Below are 22,411 nucleotides of genomic sequence, written 5' to 3'. Positions count from 1 at the left end.
AGTTTAGAATTTCAGATTGTTAAAATAATACACTTACGATGAAGTTTGGATCTTTAAATGGTAACGGCTTGACGGTTGTTTCCACTGATCCTGTGCTGGAGTCTGTGTTCAGAAATTTGTTTTCATTCATGGCCTCCCCACCTGCACCCTGAAGAAAAAATACAATTTTACTGCTTGTTACTCTGAGCAAGTTTAACCAGAGACAGAGCCGTCTGCCGTATTACCTACCTGTTGCCTTTTTAGCCTTCCTATCTCTTTTGAATCTTTGATGATGTTGCATGCTAGCAGTGCGGAAGCATGAAACAGAATATTTGTCAAGCAATTTACAACTGACACATAAAGGGGAGGAGGGGAATAGAGTCACCAAAGCCTACTGAGTAAACGCAGCATCAGGTTTATTTCAGTATTAATGAAAGCCATCTCTATAAAGTGCAAGACAGCGTGTGAAACCCAAAACAGCAGAAATGTACATTGGATCTATTTCAGAATGTTCCATATTAGAGCATTAACAGGAATATATAAAATTTAGAAAAAGGGGTTTTTTTGAGGTTCTAAAGAAAAATTGATTAATCAGTTTATTCTCCATCCTTGGCTTCAATCATGCCTGAGTGAGGACTGAGAGGAAAAAGTATTTTATTATCTATACTATCTTTATATGCAAGCCTCACAAAATCTACATGGGTACTAGTTGGTGTTTTCTAGGCTTTTCTTTATGGTTTATTTATTTAGCAGGAAGAGCAGTTGGAGAAGGTGTGTGTGATTGGAAAGCTAAAAAACTTGTGTGGCAGTCCAACCAATTTCTGATAGTTCTGCATGGCTGAGTTTATGTTGTTTTTTATTTTGTGAGCGCCCTGTAAGTCTCCACACTACCAGAACTAGCCTATGCTACATACATAAATGTTGCTCGTGAAATCCTGATCTATACTGAAGCCAATGAGAATTTTGCCATTGAGTTTGGCAGGTCAGTCAATAGGATTTCATACCTTGATGCTTTTTTTCCTGAAGAACAAAAAGCGTGGTTAAAAGCTAAATCAATATTTACTGAAGGGGTGGTTAAAATGTTTCTTTACTCTACCTTCAGACAGATAATACTTAGAACAAAAAAATACTTTTCTGTGAAAACCTGCATGGCAAAACCTTCTGTGTTGATATAATACTCTTTTAAGTAGGAGAAAAAAGGATCATTATTATTAGTGAATTATGAGAGTACCTCTAGAACCTGAGACTATATAGCAAAGGCCATGATTCAGCATATCCTTCTCCATGTGATTACAAGGGAAGTGTTTGTGTTCTTAACTACATGCATAAATAATTACAGGATTAGGAACTAGACAAGTTGAACTCTTCTTTGGGGAAATACATTGGTTATTCAACAGTGCCTGTTCTTAACATAGCAAAGAGAGGTCTTAAATATTCAAAGTATGGTATAAAGGAGCATTCAAGTAAAATAGGCATGTTTCTAGTGTCTTATTAAAATAAAATATATGAATAGAGATGATCTATTTTCGAAACAACAGTCTGTCCTCTGCAAGCTCCTAGTAGAGGGGATACTGCCATAGTAACATCAGTGAAAGCAACATTGAATTCTGTAGCTTAAACTTAATTCTCCCCTTGCTGAGGACAGCATTAAAAGGCAGTGACTGTCAGAGAAACAGAAGAAATGCAGATGGATGTTTAGAAACATGTGCATTATGTGACAGCGAGCAGAGAAAACATCTTCAGCAATCCTGAGTAAAGTGGCTTTATACAATGATTTGCTAGGTTTCAAACCATATTCTTGCACATGCACGCTTCCAGCACTTTGGATTTCAGCAGCAAACATTAAAGTCCATCTTGAGAAAGACAAGGCTTGACATACAAGATTATTTTTGATGAATAAATTATCTCTGATACTGCTCATTATCAGTGTAAATTCTCTAAGTGGAGGGATCAGCATTCACGGTTATTCTTCAAAGCGTTCTTGCCTTTTATTTGGTACCTTTTGGTCGGTTTTAAATCCAGTCCTACAGTTTTTTGTTAATTACTTTATCACTTTTGCCCCTTCAGTGATCTTCTCCTAAGTATTCTGTTGTTTATGAAACAGGTTTTGAGTAGCATTTCAACAATATCTCAAAACAGTATCTAGTATTTTGAGGCGGAGCAAATAAAAATGGTTAAACAGTAAAGGGGAAGAAGCTTCCTTATACATATACTCCTTAATTTCTGCAGCTGGGTACACTTACATATTACACTCACTGTCTTCCGTGGGTTTTTCTGTGCTGATTCAGTGCTCATCTTGCTGGCACATTGGGAAGGAAAGTAAGGAACTGCTCCTGGTGGGACAATTCCTGAATGTAAATTCTACACATCGTTTCTTTTCCGCACCAAGCCTTAAGGGATTTCAGGTATAACCACTGCTAAGAGTCAGGATAACTCGTGTTACAGGCCAGATGTTAATTTTGGTTGTGCCGGTATCCCTTGCACAGTGGCAGAGGCAGCAGGATCTGGAGGAGCAGCAGCTGCTGCTTTTCTGGGCCACGTGGACACCCAAGTCCTCCTCCAGGTCCCACGGAGACACAGTGCCAGCAGCAGCTTCCGGGGCTGTCATGGACAATTTGAGAGCAGCAGTCTCCTCTCCAAGGCAAAGGGTGCAGGACTGTAAAGCAGCCTGCGTACCATAGTGGTATGCAATTGATAGCATGATTTCAGAGACCTGTGATAAGACTGGGAAGCAAATAAGACTGAGTACTATGATCCCAGTTAAATGCTGGGAACTGAGATAAAGACATACTATAGAGGCACGCCGGTTCCCTCACTCAGCGTTGCTTGTATGAAAACTGATTTTTTTAGCAGTAGCAGTAGCACTATGGAAGAGAGATACTCGGCTAATGTGCTTTTCTTCCTGGAAAAACATTAAAGACTTGAGTAGAAGCAATGCTTCCAGAATAATGTGCTACTGCACAGAGGAGTGAACTCCAGCAAGTACAGTGCTTTGAAATGCTTTTTCCGTGCAGCCTGCAGAAGTCTCAGCTGATATCCTCTGCAGTTTTATAGCCACAAACTGAAAGTGTCTCAACAATCTACAAATCTGTCCAGCCTATGTTTTAAAATGCCAGGATTTAAAGCATAAGAAACATCATTTAATGTTTCATGTTTGTTTTTTGAGAGGTTTCTTAAAGGTGGGGGGGAGATGCCAAATGAATTTTAACCAATACCGATCTACCTTTGTACTGCAAAACCTGTGTTTGCTGAAAGTGAATACAGTGATAATACAAAACAATATTTACAGCCTGAAAGAAGATTCCTCAGTGAACAATTAACATGCTTATGCTAGTTTTATCGCAAATAACAATAAAAACACTACAGTAAAGACTGCAGCTAAGCCATCAGTAACTATGTTCATCCTTTCCCATCAACTCTTCCTCTGGCTCTTAACCTCCACAGAAGTCCATGCTGCCACCGCTTCTCTTGTTACCTCCCTCTCTTCTCCTCCTCGTCCTCCTCCTCCCAGTATCCAGCCACAGTAGAGCAACCTTGACTGGAACTGCATGTTTTAAAAGTTGTAGACGGGGGTCAAAGGCTTCGTACAGGACCACTTGTGCAATTTCATTCCCTCTGTAAAGTCGTGTTTATGTGCTTTAGCTGAATTTTAACTACAACCACAGCGTGACAGGTTGGCAACCTCTATCCGTCCTGGGATAGACGGCAGCAAGAGTGAGGGGTGCTGCTTCTTTTTTGCATTTCTTTTCACGAGACCATCTATCGAGCATTCAGTGCATCCCAGCTGGGTGGGACGCTGTCCTCCCCGTTACGGACTAGGACTGGGTGACAGTCCCCAAGGGAGGAAGGTGGCTGAGGACTTCATTTGGTCAGGAGACGGCACAAATTTGAGAGCAAGCGAAGACCTGCAGCAAACACTTGGGAGTCCTGAGAGGTTTGTTGTAAGAGCAGCCAAGTCTGGGGAAAGAGACCTGAGCTAAGCTTTGCTACCTTAACACTGGTTTCTTTTGAATAAAGCCAAACCCCAGGAATGAGCCTAGTTTGGACCCTACTGTATATGCTGTCTGTACTGGGAGAAAACACACGCTGGGAGGCTGCCTATTCACATACTACTCTCAATCTTAGGTTTTGGTAGCTCTATTAATTTTTTCAATATATTCTGTTCCAAATTCCCTACCGCAGATGTATTGGTTTTCACATGATTTCCAAAGATTGCTCCATCTGTCTGGTTTTATTTAGGGAGAAGACAAGCAAAACTTGTAGACCATGGAAGCTGAATTCTTTATTTTGGCTATTTCCAGGTGGAATCAGCATTGTGGGGTTTGGGATGGGTGTCTGTGATGGGACTAAATACCAGGTGGAATTAGCTTATTATGAAAGTGCTTGTCTGAATCATCATTCCTTTTCTTCCCCCCGCCCCCCCCCCCAGCAAGGATTAAAACTGCATAACAGAATAACTGATATATGCTGAAATATCATTTCTTACCTATTTATTCCTGGATTATATTCTATAATATTTTTTCATTATTTTAGACTAACATGATTTTACAACATATAAAAAATATTAAAAAATTATGAAGCATAAAAGTCAAAGACATAATTTTGTGCATTTCTGGCATCCTAGCACTGCATACCATGCGTGTCACAGCTTAGAAAAAAAATGGACTGGCACATCACTGAAGGTGCACTACAATCATCAGTGGCCATTTTTGCTAGATGTTACAATTTTACATGGTAAAACAGAATTTAAAAATAGAAGGTAAACTGAACGGTGTGTTGGTAAAGCGAAACTTAAATGCATAAATTCCATAAGAACAGGAGAGGGAGTTTCTAGTTTAACGGAGCAAAAACAATACTGCAAACATTGATTTTTCTCAGTTTTGTTTTCTGCAAATCATTCATTTGTTAGCCTTAACACTATATTGAGTACAGCAATTGTAGATGAAGATGATTGCATATGTAGTTTTTTGAGTTGGTTTTGCTTCTGCGTTCAGTATTTCTGATACTCTGGCTTTGTCTTACAGTGATGACTAGGGGATTGTACGTCACTACTGAAAAATAAGGAATAAGAGGGGTCTGGTTCTTAAATCAAGCCCTCACACTCGGTGATAACTTTGCCCCAAGCACCCAGTTTGGCATGATGAGGAACCCACTTGTCTCCAACCTTTGTATGTGAAGTTCAAGAAATAGTTTAAATTATTTTTACTTACTTTTGGCAGTTGATTTTCATAATCACGATAATACTACAATGACATTCTTAATTCCATTGACACAGTTGTTTTAACTTAACCTCTATAATGGTATGTGTCTAATTATTCCTGTAGCAGGTTACTTCTAAAGCAGCAATATCCAACTTGTAGCAATTTACTCAGCTTTTAGCTTTGTCTAAGTTCTGTGACATCCTGACGAAGCTGTGGCATGCAGCCAGGGAAGAAAACGGTAATTTATAAAATAGATGGATAATACCTGTATTTTCACTAGCAGCCAATTACAGTGAGTGAGAATGCCAGGTGGAAACAGAGCACGAATGTCACTAGATGACAGCAGCAATGATAGAAGCAGACTTTTCAAAATTGGGAGTAGACTTTGAATGTCAGCTATTTAACAGAGTCCCTAGTAATACTGCTTATACTGGAACATATCTTAAGCTGTTTGATTAATATATTAGCTCTCACTGTATAACAAGCCTGGCACAGGCTCTTGCACATTCTGAATATTTAATTCATTTAACTTTGCACGATGACATGACAGGAGCCATTAAAACTTGAACACGTACACTCTGGCAGACAAAAATACAGCTCTACATTGCTGGGAACAATTCACAGAGAAAGGTGTTAGAATTAGACGTGCTTAAGCTCAAGTTAAAATGATGGCTAAAAAATTTCTCATCACCAACTTTATTAGCATGGTGTATTTCTGAAAGCAAACTCACTGAAGACTCAATACGAATGTAAGACTGAAGAAGTAGTACTCTCTTGAACAAGATTAACTCTCTCCATGTCTGTGACAGAAAAGTTTGCTGTCAGGGAACAGCAAGGGAAGACTTATTCAGTAACATGTATAAACATGTCTTCCCCATCTGATTGCATTTTACTACTTCTTGGATTCAGCAGGAAAAACTTTCCCTCTTCCTTTCCACTCACTAAAAAGAAGCCCAATACAATTTCCCCAGCCTTTTGTCTCTCAGCACTCTGGTACATGGTAGTATTTTAGGAACGTTCTCCCTTTACAGAAAGTCCTGCCTTATTTTGGGGTAGGACAAAAAATATTTCAGCTTGAAAATGTTCAAATGCCAGCAAGGAAAAAAACCTAATCTTGCATATTCACAGCAAATTTTGTTCCACAGGGTACTGAAAAATTCAATTTAGTAAACAAAAAACCCGAGTAGTAGCCAGCTGTAAACAGGTATTAAGTACAGTGCTGATCAATGTCCTTGATTTTCAAGCAGCAAGTAGGTTGGGCAAGACAGTTGTGCATACAGTGTAAATTGGGAGTAAATCCATTTAAGTCAATGGGTTTCATCATTGCTAACTCGTCTTAAAAGACAAGGTTCCTGGTACAGGTTTCTGCTTCCATTGACACCAAAAGTAAATCTCTCAAATGCCCGACAACAAAAATATTTTTGTTTAAATTACAACATTGTCCTCAGATGCTGCTGCTGCTTTCACTTACAAAGAAAGCTGAGGGAGGGTTGTTACAAACAAACATAACACAAAGCTTGAAATTAGATTGTTGAATTATTATAATAATAGTTTATAATTCGAAGTACGTGTCACTAAATGTACTTCAGCTCCTTCTAAGCATCCCCCAGAGGACTTCTGGGTCACGTGTCAAACTACTTTTCTGTGTGAGACTTACAAAATCTGCCCTTCCTAAAGCAGCAGTTCTTTAACTTGCTGAGCATTTCTGCTGAGCATGCAGAGTTAATCAACTATGCAAATTAACTCCAAACATATGACTGAAATCTAGAAATAAGCTCGCCTGTTGGGTTTCTGGGGGTGAGGGGAAGGTGTTTGAAGCAGGACATGGAAAACGTTTCAATTGCAATCTAAATAAATAAAGATAATGCATAAAGACGCATATGCTGTCCAGAAAGCAGTCTGTACATGATGCTTTCAAACTTTTACACTGCTGTTCTGAGGTGAGTTAAAACATCTTACATTCCAACTGCCTTAGAAAGGCTGAATAAAATTTTACTCATGCGCTAAAAGATTGGACTGTCACAAAGTGATGGATGGCTTTTCTATGTTCTCTGTAGGGCATTTCAATACCATAGACTCCAAGTGCTCTTGATTAAAAGGCGACATTCTCATTTAGGATCCCGTCACTGCCTGAGCTTCAAACCATTATCATTCACCTGCACTGGTGCTTCCAGTGACAAAATACTTACCAAAATGTATAAAATACTAATTACTTTAGTCACTTTGATAGAGGTATAAAACACCCTAAAGCAAAGCTCTATTACGCTGTGTGAGGGTTTGAATTCCAAATTAAAAATGCAGCCAAAGGGAGAATAAGATTTTAATTACATTCCCCACCTCTCAAACATTTCTTGAAAACCTAGGGGAAAAAGACCGAGCAATTTTATGACACAAGAACTCCATTCTTACTGGTACTGCTCACTTAAGAAAAAAAAAAATAATCCAGAAAAATTCAAGTTTACTTTGTTCTCTTCAAAATTACTAAACTTTCAAACACAGAAAGAGACTAACAAGCGTCAATAAAAAGCTTTGATTTCTTCTCAAGAGATTTCAGATGCCAAACATGTTTTTCCATTTAAAAACTTTCAAACACTATGATAGACAAAGTTTTATAACTTACAGATATTTCAAGGAAAAAAAATTACTATTTTCTATGGGGAAAAGCCTCAAATAAAATGTAATTGGGACGCAACTGTGAATAGCTTCACACTATCCCAGAAAAGCTTGGTTTAATTTGCATTTGCCACAAAGCTCCCTTCGGCTTAAATAATTGCAAAGGATCTCTCACTTTTAGATTTCATTTGGTGGATTGGGACTATTCCTTGTTTATAACATTTGACAGTTTTCTTTATTAAGAAAATTGTAACTTGGACAAATTCATGAGCTGAATGGCATGCTGAAGCAGCTCTAGAGCTAAAAATTTCAGTATATATGGAATGAAAAAGCACGTGTTAGTTCCTACTGCCACCAAGGGTAAAACTGAGCCCAGCTAACAGAATATTTTGATTCCCCAGGAGAAAAAAAGTCTTCTAAACTGATGGACCTTAAGACTGAAAATGGATGGAAGCATACTAGCAAAAAAGACTAGAGTAAATCACAATTGAATTTTTATAAAAACTGCCAGTACATTCCTTTCTCTATCAGAAACATTCAGTTCAGTCAAGGACTTTGGCTAAACGGCTTCTTAAAGTTTAAAATACATCACTTGATATAGAACAGTTAAGGTCAAAGTATTTCTGGAGAAAAGACTGGAGGATTACAATATGCTCATGTGCTGTTAACACTGTAAGGCTGCTCAGGGAGCATATCAAAATCCCTCTGTCAAATAACAGGCTTCAGCCAAGGTGGAAGGATCCAAGTCCATTCATCTGCATGTGACTGAACCAGGGGCAAGGAAAGCGAAAAGATAGCGGCTCCTATGGCTGATGGGAAAGCAATTCCATTCTGCAAAAAATACTCAGTTTCCTGATTCTAGTTTATTCTGTAAAACATTACCCATTTTGACAGGAAACAATGTTTGAGTAACAAACAAAAACAAGGCAACATTTCTTCAAGGAAAGGCAACTAATTAGTTTTGAGTAAACACAGGGTGTATTTTTCTTCCAGAGCTCCTATTCTACCTCTTTTTCTTAGGAAAAATAGACCTGAATTAGAATAGCCAAATTTTACATTCAGATGTTATGAACTAACTGGTAAACCAACACAGAAAACAAAACTTTACTTTTGCATCTTCCCTATTTTTTGCACATTTTAGCATTTCCTCCTGTCTGTCTTAATTGTCACTTTAAGTAGATAAAAATTCTATTTCTATTACGTTTCTGCTAACTACACCTACTGCTGCCATGATGCATTAGTAAATACTAGCAGTTGTACTGCAAAGGCTTAGCACTGCAGACTAAAGTTACACAGAAGAAGGTTTTTCCATTTGTGTACAGGTACTTTAAGATTGTCATACCCAAACACAATGTCAGAAAGACAAACGTTAGGTACACCTACGTATGGAACATTCCACTTCTACAGCAACTGAGAATAAAAATATCTTTCTACAAACCTTCAAAAAGTTATCAAAGGCATAACGTATCAGAGAGCAGTAACTGTATCAGATGCTCCAAAGGTCTTTAAAAGATGACAAGAAAAGAAACCATATCTTAGTTTTTAAAAATCTTCAGACTACAAATGTCATCTTTATTGTCTGTCTCATATTACAGGACAAAAAAATATCTGGCTGTACATGCCCTGAATACTACATCTGCTTTCCTTCATCTAGCAAACTCAACACCAATCATTCCTGCTTTGAATAGCACACCAGGTCTCCTGTACTCAGCAAAATTGTAGGTGCATTATCCTACGGATACCTGCATTTAACTGGATAATGAAAAGAACCTGATGACTGAACCAAACCAAACATAAGGCAAATTCTAATTTAGATGAAAATAAGGTAATAGAAGTATCTATTGTTGACTATTTTTAGGCTGCTCAGGAGGAAAAGGGAGGAGAGAGTTGTATAGTGATGCTAATTTCAAGGCAAATTTCTGAAATATTTCTGCAGAAACATTTGTACGCGTAGGCAGTTGTTTACTCAACTATGTAAGTTCTGTGGCCGTACACTTCACCCTGATACTATATATTGAAATTGAGGAACTGCAGCACAACTGAAAAGTGCCAGACAGTTCAGTATTTTGCATATAAACTTGTATCCCGACTGCCTTTTCTGCTGGACTTGAAACAGAACAGAACTATTAAAAGACTTGACTTTTCCACTGCATTAGAATTAGTGAAGTTTTGGTATCACATCCACGATCCATATGTGAGAGGGAAACATAGTATTTAATATTTTGTGATGGGTTTAACAGGATATTTTAAGAAGTTTCCCACAATGAATGATTTAGCAAATTAAAAAATACCTTTTGGACAGACGGAAAGGAGGAGGATAAAAAGGGCAACTCTGTGGCTGCAACAAAAGGCAATTCTGGCTGCAACAAATAGGTTTAACAAAAATTAAGGAGAAAATGGAATTTTTTACTTGAGAAAATTTAAGGTTGTTAATGTGAGACTCAACTAGCATTGCTAGTTCTAGACTATGTAAAAAGAGATAATCAACTTAAGCAATAAGGACTTTCCAGCTAACTACTTTGTTCTGAGAAGCCTGAACACACTGTGCGTATGTCAAGGAAAAATGGCCTTCTATTCCAGTTTGTTGATTTTAAGAGTTAATTTTGCTGTAAGAACACTGTGCTGTTCCTCCCAGGGAAAAGCAGTTCTACTATAACATAACCGTTGCTACACTGTGGGGATAATTAATACTGTCTAAATGTAGTCACTGAGTTTTGGGCTTCATTAATACACTGTGGGGAAAAGTACCCAGCTGAGGTACCCCGACCTGCCTATGGAAGGAGCGTACGACTGCTTGTCAGGATGCACTCATCTTAATCGCATAAATCAGACATCTGAAATGAGACATGGTAACACCAAATCACTGAGGCTGGAAGGGGTCTCGGGAGGCCACTGGCCCACCTCCTGCTCAAGGCAGGGTCAAAACTGACCATGGACCAGGCTGCTTTGGGCTCTGTCCCAGCAGGTCTTGAACACCTCCAAGGACAGAGATTCCACAACTCTCTGGGCAACTCTCCATCTCCCTAGTAAGAAATCAATATCCTATAAAATAGAAAATACTGGGTTTATTAACAAAAAGCTCTTTTGGTCACGAGCAGTCACATAACTCACGTTAATTACTGCCCTAATTTCTACATGTTCCATTTCAGCAGTATTTTGCTGTAGTCCTGATGGTTTCAGGGCATAAATGTAACAAAGTTTCTAGGCAGAGTGGTCATCTTTTATTAAATGTACCTGTTTATCTGGAAAATTAAGACAAGCTTCTGGATGGACTGCATACCAATACACCACTGACTCAATAGAAAGACTGTTTTTATGGCACATAACTTTCACACGGTTTCCTACAGGGTTTTAACTCCCTCCTCCTCTCTCCTGGATGATGAGTATTTTATTTTCATAATACTCTCTCCCTTCCCTGATTAACATCCCCTGTACTCCTGGGATGCCACTAACCTTTTCTTCAAAGATGGCCTGCTTGATACCTACCTAAACAAACTCTAAGCAGTTGTTCTGTATTCAGCTTGGGAAGTTGCTGTTTCATTTTCAGGTTTGAAAAAAGACTTGCATGCTTGAAAGCTTATTTGCCTTTTCCAGCTGTACCACTTAAGTGACACTATCCATACCTTGTCTAATTTATGCAGAAACTATCATAGGTGTCTCAGCCTTTTCTGCCCTTCTTCTCATTCTTTCGCTAACTCAGAAAAGCGTAAATCTGAGGAAGCAGTAAATAAGGCTGTCGTGATAAGCACAGTGCATCCTTATGAACACAGGGGTAAGTAGTGCTACAAGCATGCCAACACTGTAAGGGCAGAAAAGTAAAAAAGTTAACTTTGCTTAAAACTACATAGAAGGTTTCACCTCTAGGCCTGTGGATGTTTGCAAAATGAGGTATCTTTTTAAACTATGTCAGATTTTATGTAATTCACATATTAGGCAGGTTCTGCACAGAAGCACATGGAAGTGCGATATTTTGTCCGTTTAATGAAAATTAAGGACATATGATATATAACAAATCATTTTTCTCTGTTTAATAAATGATAAAAGGATAGATACGATAACTGAAGTCTCTCTTCATGTGGTAAATCCTAGCAATGGCCTGCAATGCTTTACAGAAGGATTTTTCTTTTAATTCCCCAAAATGTTCCTTATCCACAGCAGGGTCTTATAATTAGCAAGGACAATTTTTCTTCCTGAGTCAGCCAGCACTTACATCCTGGGGCAGGATGATTACAAACCATGTAACTACCGATATTCACCCCTCCCAGAATGATGGACTCTGCTACGGTTTAATTACATATTACTCACAAAATAGTTTCCTTCTACCCATTTCAAATTTGTTTCTTGAATTAACAGTGATGCATTTTTATTACAACATAAACGCCTGTTATTAGATGGCATGACTATGTAGCTTTTTGGCTAGAGTTTTGGAAGCAAAAGATTTCTGATCCCTGTTTGCACAACTGTGTATTTTGCATTAAAATTATCATTAGACAAAACATATAACAGAAACAAATACCTGAAATGCATAAGCAGACCTATTCTGACAACTGTGTTCAATACCAGACTATGGAGTCGCTCTCTTTGGAACAGACAGAACCTCTATCCTCGGCCGTAGGGGAGAAAACATTTCCATGCTCCCCTCCCACCACACCAGACTGGCTTTCCAGCCTGGTGGTTAGGGGGTGCGTGGGGAAAAGGAGGGTTTGAATCCCCTCCGGCAGTTGCAGGAACGGGACTAACTTCAAGTGGAGGACACAGCAAGCACTTGTAAGGACACATGATATAAAAAGCAAGTATTGGTGCTGTAAGTGTGACTTCTGTTCTACTTTTGAAAGAAAGGATTTAATATCTGCTTTCACAAAGGCAGATGTTCATGGTTCTGAATCCCAAGTAGAAAGAGTTGCCTAAATCTTCAGGGAGAAGTAGAATTAGGACTAGTCCACAGTATTTCCTGCTAGCTTATTTTGGTCGCATCTCACAGAGCTTGCTGTAGTTTGTAGAATCAGTTAAGGAACTTAAGAGCCTGACAGACAAGCAGTATGACAGACGAAGCTGTTACTCTCCAGGTCTTCCCCCAGGCAGGGACACTGGATCTACTCATGAATCAAACCTCCCTGTGAATCAGACCTGTTCACCAATGCAGCAGGAGACAACGCAGGTTCCTGGGAGAGGGGGAAGGTTTGGTCAGTTTTGTCTTCTGACTGCTGACCTCCGACAGTGGCTGAGCAGGTCTGGTGGGTACCAAAGGTGGCGTGATGCAGGCAGCAGGAGCATGCAGCTGGGACATGTGGAGGTGGGTAAGAGTGAAGAAGATAGGAGGAGACTGGGACTCCTTCCTTTTTGATCAGGAGAAGCTACGAGATAGCCTAAAGGAGCCTCTTGAATTGCAGGTGTGCTTTGCAGTAAGACATGCTGTTCATGGATATGAACTCTGCTGTGAGGGCCAGGTATATTTCACAACACGGAGCGTCAGAACTTTTTATGGCTTTCTGCAGGTCTAAATAAATAGCCAATGTCTCCATTCTGTTTCCCCAGAATGCTTAAAAAATGTGTTCAAAACCCTCCCAGGCTACCAAATCAATATTTCTATTAGCCTTTCTAAATACAACTACTAATGCCTTGCTAAAGCAAGAACCGAAGTTATTACCTAACAAAAGCATTGCACTTTACAAAAATGTGAAAAACAGTCTGACACCTCTTCAGATCTGCCATATCTAGGCAGTTAAGTTATTCCAAGTTTTCTTTTGTTAATCTGAACCTTTTAATGCACTAACTGGATTCTGAGATCGCTTTTTAGGAGCTCTACCACTCAGACAAAATGTCACGCTGAAGTGCATGCATGCAGTGTTTTAGATTGCTCTTTCTCCTTCAAAAAATAACGCATCCTATTTCATCTCCTTATGATAGAAGCAGTGAACCATCTTTATTATCTCTCCTCAGTTTCTTGCATGTTTATTATGAATCCTGAAGTTAAGTGTGATCACAGTAAGACTCTCCATTTTCTGTTAGCTAAAGGGAAAATGAAAATTCTCTACTAGGATAAGGGGAGAAGGGTAAAAAAACCCATGACACCAGCATACTGACGCCCATAGTAAAAGTCAATACACATATGCTTTTGCTTTTCTACAACATAACACATCTGTGTTTACTCTAAATCCAAAATCTAATCACATTTGGTTGGGGGGTTGGTAATTCTCTGAGACTGGCACAGTCTGATTTGGAAATTCACATACTTTTATGATTACAGATCATCTAAAGCCTTCAATATGTGATAAATGTCAAGCAAAGTCAATTCTTAGCTCTCAGTTTTGACAGTTTCCCTTTTAATCTAGATTGCTCTATAAAAGCAATTCCCTGTTTTTTAGTAAAGCTAAACTTAAAACACACATAACTTTTGCCAGATTTCCCTAGAAAATCTGCTAATTGTCTTTTAATTATCATTTTTCCCCATCAGGGACTGGAGGGATTCTGATTCTTTAACAGATTTGACTTCAAATGTGCAAGTGACAAAAACCGGTACCTCAGGATAATCCTGCCTCTCATTAGTGGACTGCCTGAAAATAAGCTGGTTTTGGGGAAGAGTACAAAAACCCCATGGGAGAAGAGATGCGTAATATTTCAGCTGTTCACTGTCTGCTTTGTTGCAGAAAGTATCTTCATGGTCACATGTTTGAAAGGATTAGGAGGTGTAAGCAGTGACCCTCCGAGTGCTTCAGAGAGAGAACTGCAAATTTGGGGGATTTTCAGTGCTCTGTGGTCTGGTGACATGCAGTGTGATGCCAGAGTATGTTAGCTCTCTGTGGGATAGCTATCCCAATTTAAAAACTACCTGCTAAAACTCTTGTTAAGACATGGCAATTTGTTTTAAACTGGCTGCTAGTTTGGTAAGAGCCAAGACTCTTGGGTAGGGTTGTGAATAAGTGTGCAAGTGGCTGCACTTGAAGAGCTCACCTCAGCAGTTCCTATCAGTAACTAGCAATCGACTGCACCGTTATCGTGATATCTATACTTTATCCAATGAAAGTGTCATTTAAGTCAATTTAATTAGGTTTGAGTTAACGTCTCCTGGGAGCACATTACATCTTTTAAAGATATCGTTCCAGGCAAGCAGTAGCTTTAGACTGGCACTGCTTCATTGGTTAAATTAATGTATTTTCAGTTACTGTCATAACCTTAAGGGCTGAGAGATGGTTAAAAAAAAAAAGTGTAGTCTAGAGCATAATGACGTGATAGCTTTTTAATAAACTGGCAAATACATACGTACTAACATCGCCCTACTATCATGCTGTATCAGGGTCCTGCTGTCTCTTTCAGGGCAGGTGGATTGGTGAGAAATAAACTTGTTTATTAAATTTTCATCTACAAAGGAAAGCCATCCTTTTCTGTTACAGAAAGTCTTACATGGAATACTGTTAGAATAAGTTTAGTTTTTTACTGATTGGAGTAAACAAGGTCTGAATTCTTAAGTAGGTAATTTTTAACTTCAGATCAGAAAGTTATGATACTGTGACACGCTAGAGGAGGTACTTGTCCCAGAACATGGTGAGAGCAGCAGTTCAGCTCACTAGCTGCAGTGGTACTCAACGATTCTGTGGTTAAACTCATTCTCCTGAACCTCATTTTTCAGGAAATTACAGCCAGATCAAACGGGCTCTTTAAAACAAAGTTATTTTAAAATGGATTTGATGGTTCCCTACTTACAGTGATAGCCTTGGTAAAATAGCATAATGGGAGAATTGATTAAATTTACTGATGGTTTAGAGTCCAGCTCCATGCTATTTATGTACTAGGGTAAACTCTGTCTAGTGGACAGCTTCTGAGTACGTAACAGTAACCATGTTAATATATAAGTCTCCTTGTTGAACTTAGAGCTGTCTGTCAGAACTCTAATCTGATGATCTTCAGTTTACAATATAAAACATCATTGTTCAGTCACATTTAAAATAAAAATGGAGTTCTAAGCGTATGTTAGAGTTGCTCCTTTTATTTTCATGTTGTGCATGAGAGGAGCTTATTTAAGAGGATGGTAACTTTAAACTGTTTTGACTTTGGTTTCTAATATTGTTGTATAGCTTCTGGTTTTAAGCATAGAACAAGAAACACAGGAAGTGTTAAGTATACATATGAGAGCTAGTTACATAAAAGGAAGGTTGCCAGTAGTACTGCTGCAGTTAGAGATAAAATCAATATATTTAATAATTTAACTCTTAAATGACATTGCAGAAAAGGAAGTTCAGTCTTTATTTTCTAAATGGTACCAAGACCTGCTGTTGCTACAGCAATGGAGAAGAAGGAAGCAAAAAGCTTTCTTTGTGTATTTCTGTAGTTTACAGGGCAGTTTACATCAATTCAAAATGTAAGATGAAACGTCATTCTCGAAGTAAGGCATTTACTATTCTTCATCACATAAGTCTGAAGTTGTTTCACAAATAATGTAAGCAAATATACATTTACCATAATATTTAGCATATTTTCTCTCTTTAATTGTCAGAGGACAAAATCAGAGACTTTCTTCTTCCAAATCATTCTCCTATCTCACTGCAAATTTTATCTTTAAAGCTTGCTAGCTGTCATGGGTACGTGTTTTGTTTCATCAATAACATCTTGATGTAAAATATACTCTTTTAAAAGCTTCCTGTTGCTGTATAATCTATAAAAATAATGGTGTGAACATTAAGATAGAGGAACTGGTGGCATTTTAAGATCGGTGTCAAAGATTCTATCCCAGGTTAAGTGATAGTAATTAAAAAGACAGGAGACCTGGAGACAAGTCTGCACAAGAGCCAGCAATGGAGCTGAACCAGCACGGCAGCTATTGGGAATCATTGGGCAAGGACATCTAACTGAACGGTGCTATGTAAACCACTAAACAGCACTGGTTTTACACATGCATGTTACCATTAATATGCATAATAATCCTCAACATTTAAAATCTCCTGCTGCAGCGAAGACCGAGGTATTTTTCAGTGGCACAACTGCATGGGAGGAATAATTGTGTAATGCTAATGAAAGTGATGTAATCAATTTGCAGTCATGCTTTCCTGTAAACTCGCTTTTAATTTCACATTTGGTAAATACAGGCATTATATCCAAAAAGCATGTGTCTCCTTCTGTAGACATGACTGACAAGCCCTATGTGCAGTGTGCTTCCAAAACAAACATGACTCAATACCTTTGGGTCGGTAACTCATACAAACGATGAAGAATGTTTTTTGGTAATGTTCCTAAAGTCTATCTTAGCAAAAGTAGCAATTCATATGTTGGAGAAACATAATGAAAATTGGGTTTATAAAAATCTGTATGCTGTGTGATAATTGTGCCTTCCTGTAGGATACACACAGTTACTCAAACTAGTTAATTACATTGCTATACTTAAGGAAATTTGTTATATAAAAAAATAAACACATTTTTGAAATCTACGGTTTTACCAGACCAGTGTGTCTTTCAGCGCGAGCACTGTGATAGCTACTTGTGACATAAAGCACACAAAAGAAAAACAAACTATGTGATTTGAGGAACTTGCAAAACCCCATTTTTTGTTTAATTTCACAGTGATGGAATCACAGATGTGGGTAAGTTCACAGTTGGCACAGTGTGAAGTGAATTTTCATGTACGCCAGGCACGAGGTTGTCAGCAGAAGTTACCAGTTAATATCGTGGGGAGTCCCCAGATCCTAAGTTGACCCCTGCAAGTAGTTACAAACCTCTCAGTTGGGATCCTCTTACCTATAGTTTGCTAGTTAACCAAGGAAATAATTCACTATTTCTCTATCTGTTTCACAATGTCAGTTTACTTAAAATAGAAACCATTTCGTGCTGAGCTATGGCACGATGTATTTGGCTTCTGAAAGGCTGAAAAGGCTGTTAGAAAATATCCAAGGGGTTAATTAGGAAAGCGAACAGTCAGAGGAGTAACAAGCGCTACCTCCAAACCCATGCTGAAAATGATGTTTATTAAAGGTGTGTACCTATCAAGACTGCCAGATGAATGTTACTTGTTTGGAGTTAAAAAATTAAAATAGAAATCCCACAATGGGTACTCGGTATAGAATATATTCAGAAAAAGTATTTAAAATTCATGGATGACCTAGTCCCTGATTGGCTGAGCCACTTAAAGATTAGATAAGTTGTAAAATAGAGCGTTCACTGCTTGTTGACTGGCTGTATTCTGAATAGCTCAGCAGACTAGAATTATTGTTTCATTGTGTCACAGGTTTCCTCATCCAGAAAACATACATTACTCAACAATTAACTAAGGACTTTATAAGGACTTCTGGAGATTAAGATTAAATAAGGTACTGCAGAAGAAAGTGTCCAATGATCAATGTTTCTAAATCAAAAAATGCAAAGCCCCCATTTCATTTCTGTTTGAACTGGCTTGCTCCAGAGCTAGTCAGCAACATTTAATGTGATTGCTAGAAGATCAACGAGCTGTTTCTTGTCCCATCCCTGAGGTTACACATTTTCTGAGACTCATTTTTTTCTTTTCCTTATGGGATTGATCTGCACTGCTGAAGTCAGTGAACGCGTACGCCGACTTGGACATAATGTTGAGAAATTACTCCTTTCTCCACTGAAATCACTTGTGAGAAGAATTGCAAAAACTGTTTATCACACACTATCGAAACACAGTTTGAGTAAGAAATCATGGATTGTCTCCTAATACTGGAAGATGTCCACAGGCTTAAGTTTGGTGTGAACTTCAGAAAACAGTTTTAGAGGCTGAAGGGTTGGGGGAAATTTTTTACATAGAAAAGATTTTATACGCATTTATATTATATGTAAGTATATAATGTTTTATATCTGCATACACACACATGTGCACACATGCACAGAGCAGTCCTCTCCATGCTGGAAAATCCAGACAGTTATCTCTAGCAGACCTTGAAAAAGTTGTCAAACGTTATCATGCCAGGCAGTAATTTTTCACAGTTGCAGTGCAGTTTGTTAGCTACATTAAGCACTATGGTTCCTACTCCCTCTCCTAGGGATAATCCCATCAGAAAAGGAAAAGAAACCATGTAACTGCCACAAGGTGAAAACAAGCATTACAAGAGCACTGCTCAGAATGAGGAAGGGTTTGTGTCCGTGCTCTGGTGTGCACGATGGATTTTAATTGTCTGGAGAGAAGATCAGCTGAAAAATGCAGAAATATTCCCTTGATCTGACGGCTCATGTGAAAATAAGCAACATAACTGGCAGTAGGGCATACTTTGTAGCTATGCTACTGTTACAGTTCATGAAGTACTACTGAGAAGAATCATTTTGGGGAGGGGAGGGAAGACAACCATTTTTTCCATGCCTTTTTTGACCACCTTAGCTACTGAGATCTTTCTAAAAGAAGTAATCCAAGACATACTGCATCTGCGGTCTCTATACAGATGTCACATACAGACTGACTCTGAACGTCTTCTGGGACTTAGTTTTGGAGCACGAGACGCTGCCTCATGGTCAAGGGGCAGATGTCATCAGCTGGGGATGGTTCTGTGGAGCTGCATGACGCAGAAATAGAGGCCGCCCTACCCGCTGTGACCGGGGGTAGGAGGTTAGGAGGAACTCACATCAGCAGCCCTTCTGCCTCCCCTGACCCTGTTCCCCAGGACTCAGGCTCTGAGGTTACACCTTCATTTCACATTTAACTCTTAGGTCCACTTAGCTCAACCGAGAAGGCCGTATTGTATGTGAGCTGCACCCACCAGAACTAGCAGGTGTTAAACTGCGCTCGTTCGAGCGCTAGTCCCTCCTCCGTGACAGACCAACTACCTCAAATTAAAATCATCATCATGCGCGATCAGAGGTTTATGTAGGTGTACCTAGAGAGCTCAGGTATGGCATAACGTCAGGTTCAAAGCTACGGAAGGCAAGCACGGAAAGAAACGAACGACTGCGAGACGGTTTGATCAGAAAGCGTCACCACACGCAACGCCGACAGCAAAGTGATAACTAAAGGCCTGAAACTCGGGGTTCCAACGCCTGGAAAGAAACCGCCAGCCCCGGCGGGGGGGGGGGGGGGGCACCGACCCGCCCCGGCCCAGCAGCAGCAGGCACCCGGCGGCCAGTCCTTCCCCGGAGCTCGGCGGCTTCCACGGGCGGGAGTGGCGAAGAGGAAGGGGGGCCGGGGGAAGCCAGGCGAGGGGAGGCAGGAGCCGCCGGGGAACACAGAGAGAGACGACGGTCCCCGCCGGGGGAGACGAGACTCCCGCCGAGCCCGCCTGAGGTAACGGGGGCCCCGCCCCGCCCGCCTCTCCGTGAGCATGCGCGGAAGGCAGGGGGGGGGGGGAAAGAACCGCCACCGCGCATGCGCGCTGCCTGCCCGGCCCTCCCTCCATTACCTGCGAGCCGCCCGGCGCCGTCGTTTTCTTTTTCTTGGCGGGGCCGCTGCCGGTACCGGGGCTCGCCGGGCGCTTCTTGCTACGGGATGGAGCGCCGGCGGGAGAAGAGGCCGCCGCGGGGATCAGACTCGCCATTTCTTCACACACACTCACTCGCGCCCCCCCCCCCCCCTTCGTGCCCGGGCTGAGCACGTCGGTGGGGCGGAACCGGGAGAGAGCGCTCACCTCCCCACCCCCACCCCCCCCCACGCACCCGGGCGCGAGGCAGCGCCGCGCACGCGCACTGGCGGCGCGGGCCGGCCGGCCGGCCTCGCTGTGGCGCGGAGGAGCATGCGCAGTAGCAGCGGCGTGGCTTCCCGCCTTCCCCGTCTCCCCCCCCCCCCCTCTTCAGCTCCCCCCTCCCGCCGGGCTCTGTGAGGGGAGGGTTATGGCTGTTTGATCTCCGCTTGTGAGGGTTTCCACAACGGGCGTGCCAGCCCTCGGTGCTTTAGCAGCTGGGGTGAACCTTGTAGGAAGCAGCCTGCCTTCTTATGGCTTCCCCATCCGCCTGCCGGGCCTGCGGTAGCCCGGGCCCCTTCGCGGAAGGGGCTGTGGCGGTAGAGCCGCCCCCCCCCCCCCCCGGGGGAGCTCACCTCATTTCGCCTGGCTGAGCGGGCCCGGGCTCGGCCTGGCGCCTGATGTGCGTGGGAGGTGACAAAATGTGGCAAGTTTGGGGTTTGCTAGCCGTAGGAGGTTGTAAGTGTGCAAGGGTGGAAAGGGCGCTCGCTGCCGCGCAGTCCCGTATATCGCAGAGGCCTGCAGCGTGCAGTCGTTTGCAAAGTGTAAAATAAAAAGCTGTGTAAGACTCGGCTGAATACAAGCTGTAGTTTGGGAGATGGACCTAGCCCGTTGCACAGCGTGAGCACTGGAGTACAGTGCTGGGTATTCAGGCAATTGCTGTCTTAAGCCTGCCCAAAGTGAGGTAAAGTTTATGCAAAATGCTTTCAGACCAGTGAAGGGGCTGTGAGTCTCTAAATGCATCAGCTTTTTCCAGTTGCCTTGATAAAACACGCAGCGGGTTTTAATTGTTCCCTTCAGCTCTAAGATCATGAGCTCCGAGAAGCCTACCAATAAGTGTTCTATGTTATTGTCCACACTTAAACTGTATAATCTTTTTAAATATAAGTTGCAAGTAATTACGGTTGTCATTAAAGATTTCAAAATATGACTACAGATAGCTGATAGTGAATGTCTTTCTGGGCAGTTCATACAGTTACAGATTTGGTTGCTTCCACCCTGTTTTGACATGGTTAGTGACACGGTCCAGCAATTTTTTCCTCTTGTTGGAATCTGGAGTAATTTTGCACCGGAGCAATGTACCAGAATAGATTTCCAGTGATTCGGACTGTGCTCCGAAGTCTTTTCACAGTCCTCTTGCTGTCTGTGCTGTTTCATACCCTGTCCCAGAGAACTGGCTGGTGATATTACGGGGTTGCAGACAGTTCTCAAGCTGCTTGATGGCTGATAAAACTGTTTCTAGCTTCTTTATGCTTGCATGCAGCTGCATTCAACATACTGGTCAAGGTCAACTTACTACCATATTTGTTTGAGCTGACTCTATGCAATGCCTGAGAACTAGGTTTCTAGGTGCAGCTGTATGAGATCCTGACCCAGTGCATGCCTTGGGGAGAGTCAGAGGTCCAAGAAGTTGATATTCAGGCATAAAAATTGGGTCACATTTATAGATGGTGCTGTAATGAGGACTGAGCTTGGTCACAGTAGGGGTGCCAGGCAGTGCTATGTAAAACAAAAGCTTTGAAGGTGGTCTGAAAGAGAGTTGAAGACAAAAGCCTGGACTTCTAGGCTTCGTTCCAGGCACCTGTGTATATAGCAGAACAGCAGGACAAGATTTGCTTTCCAGGGGCATAAGCGAGGCCTTGCACAAACATCCAAGCCCCATCTTCTCCTTCCCAACTGTAGTTGCTGTCGTTCTGTCTGAGCATGCAGGCTGCCAGCAGTGCTGCAGAGCAGGCTGGTAAACACGATCGCGTTTGCCCTTAGTGATTGTTTTAGGCTGATGTGTGCTATGCAGTATGTGTTTCTTCTCGCTTCAGATGACAGCGTCCCGGTGCACGCTCAAGATGGTGACCTGAGTTTGAAATTAGCACGGGCACTGGGAATTGCAGGGGAGTCGTGTCCCCTGACAAAGCCAAATCTGCTTTGCTGTATGCTCAAAGTGTTGATCTTGTCTTAGTCAGCCTTTTTTCGTTCCCAGGGCTGGGTCCCATCTCTTTCCCACGCACATGC

General features: G+C 41.1%; 1 protein-coding gene across 1 annotated transcript in view; it reads right to left on the bottom strand.

The window, feature by feature from the left end:
* The window catches only part of INO80C (INO80 complex subunit C), a 30,557-nt gene extending 10,207 nt beyond the window's left edge, over nucleotides 1–20,350 (bottom strand). Inside the window, exons 1-2 of the mRNA XM_069778714.1 lie at nucleotides 20,126–20,350; nucleotides 38–148 (exon numbers count right to left, since the gene is read on the bottom strand). Coding sequence (XP_069634815.1) covers nucleotides 38–148; nucleotides 20,126–20,260 — 246 coding nt within the window. The 5' untranslated portion in view covers nucleotides 20,261–20,350. The remainder of the gene's footprint in view (nucleotides 1–37; nucleotides 149–20,125) is intronic.
* Between the last annotated feature and the right edge of the window lie 2,061 nt (nucleotides 20,351–22,411).

This window comes from Haliaeetus albicilla, chromosome 3, assembly GCF_947461875.1.
Source record: "Haliaeetus albicilla chromosome 3, bHalAlb1.1, whole genome shotgun sequence".
In the NCBI taxonomy this organism is placed as follows: Eukaryota; Metazoa; Chordata; class Aves; order Accipitriformes; family Accipitridae; genus Haliaeetus; species Haliaeetus albicilla.
The sequence above is the reverse complement of the archived record's forward strand: the minus strand, read 5'-3'. Positions and strand labels throughout refer to the sequence as shown.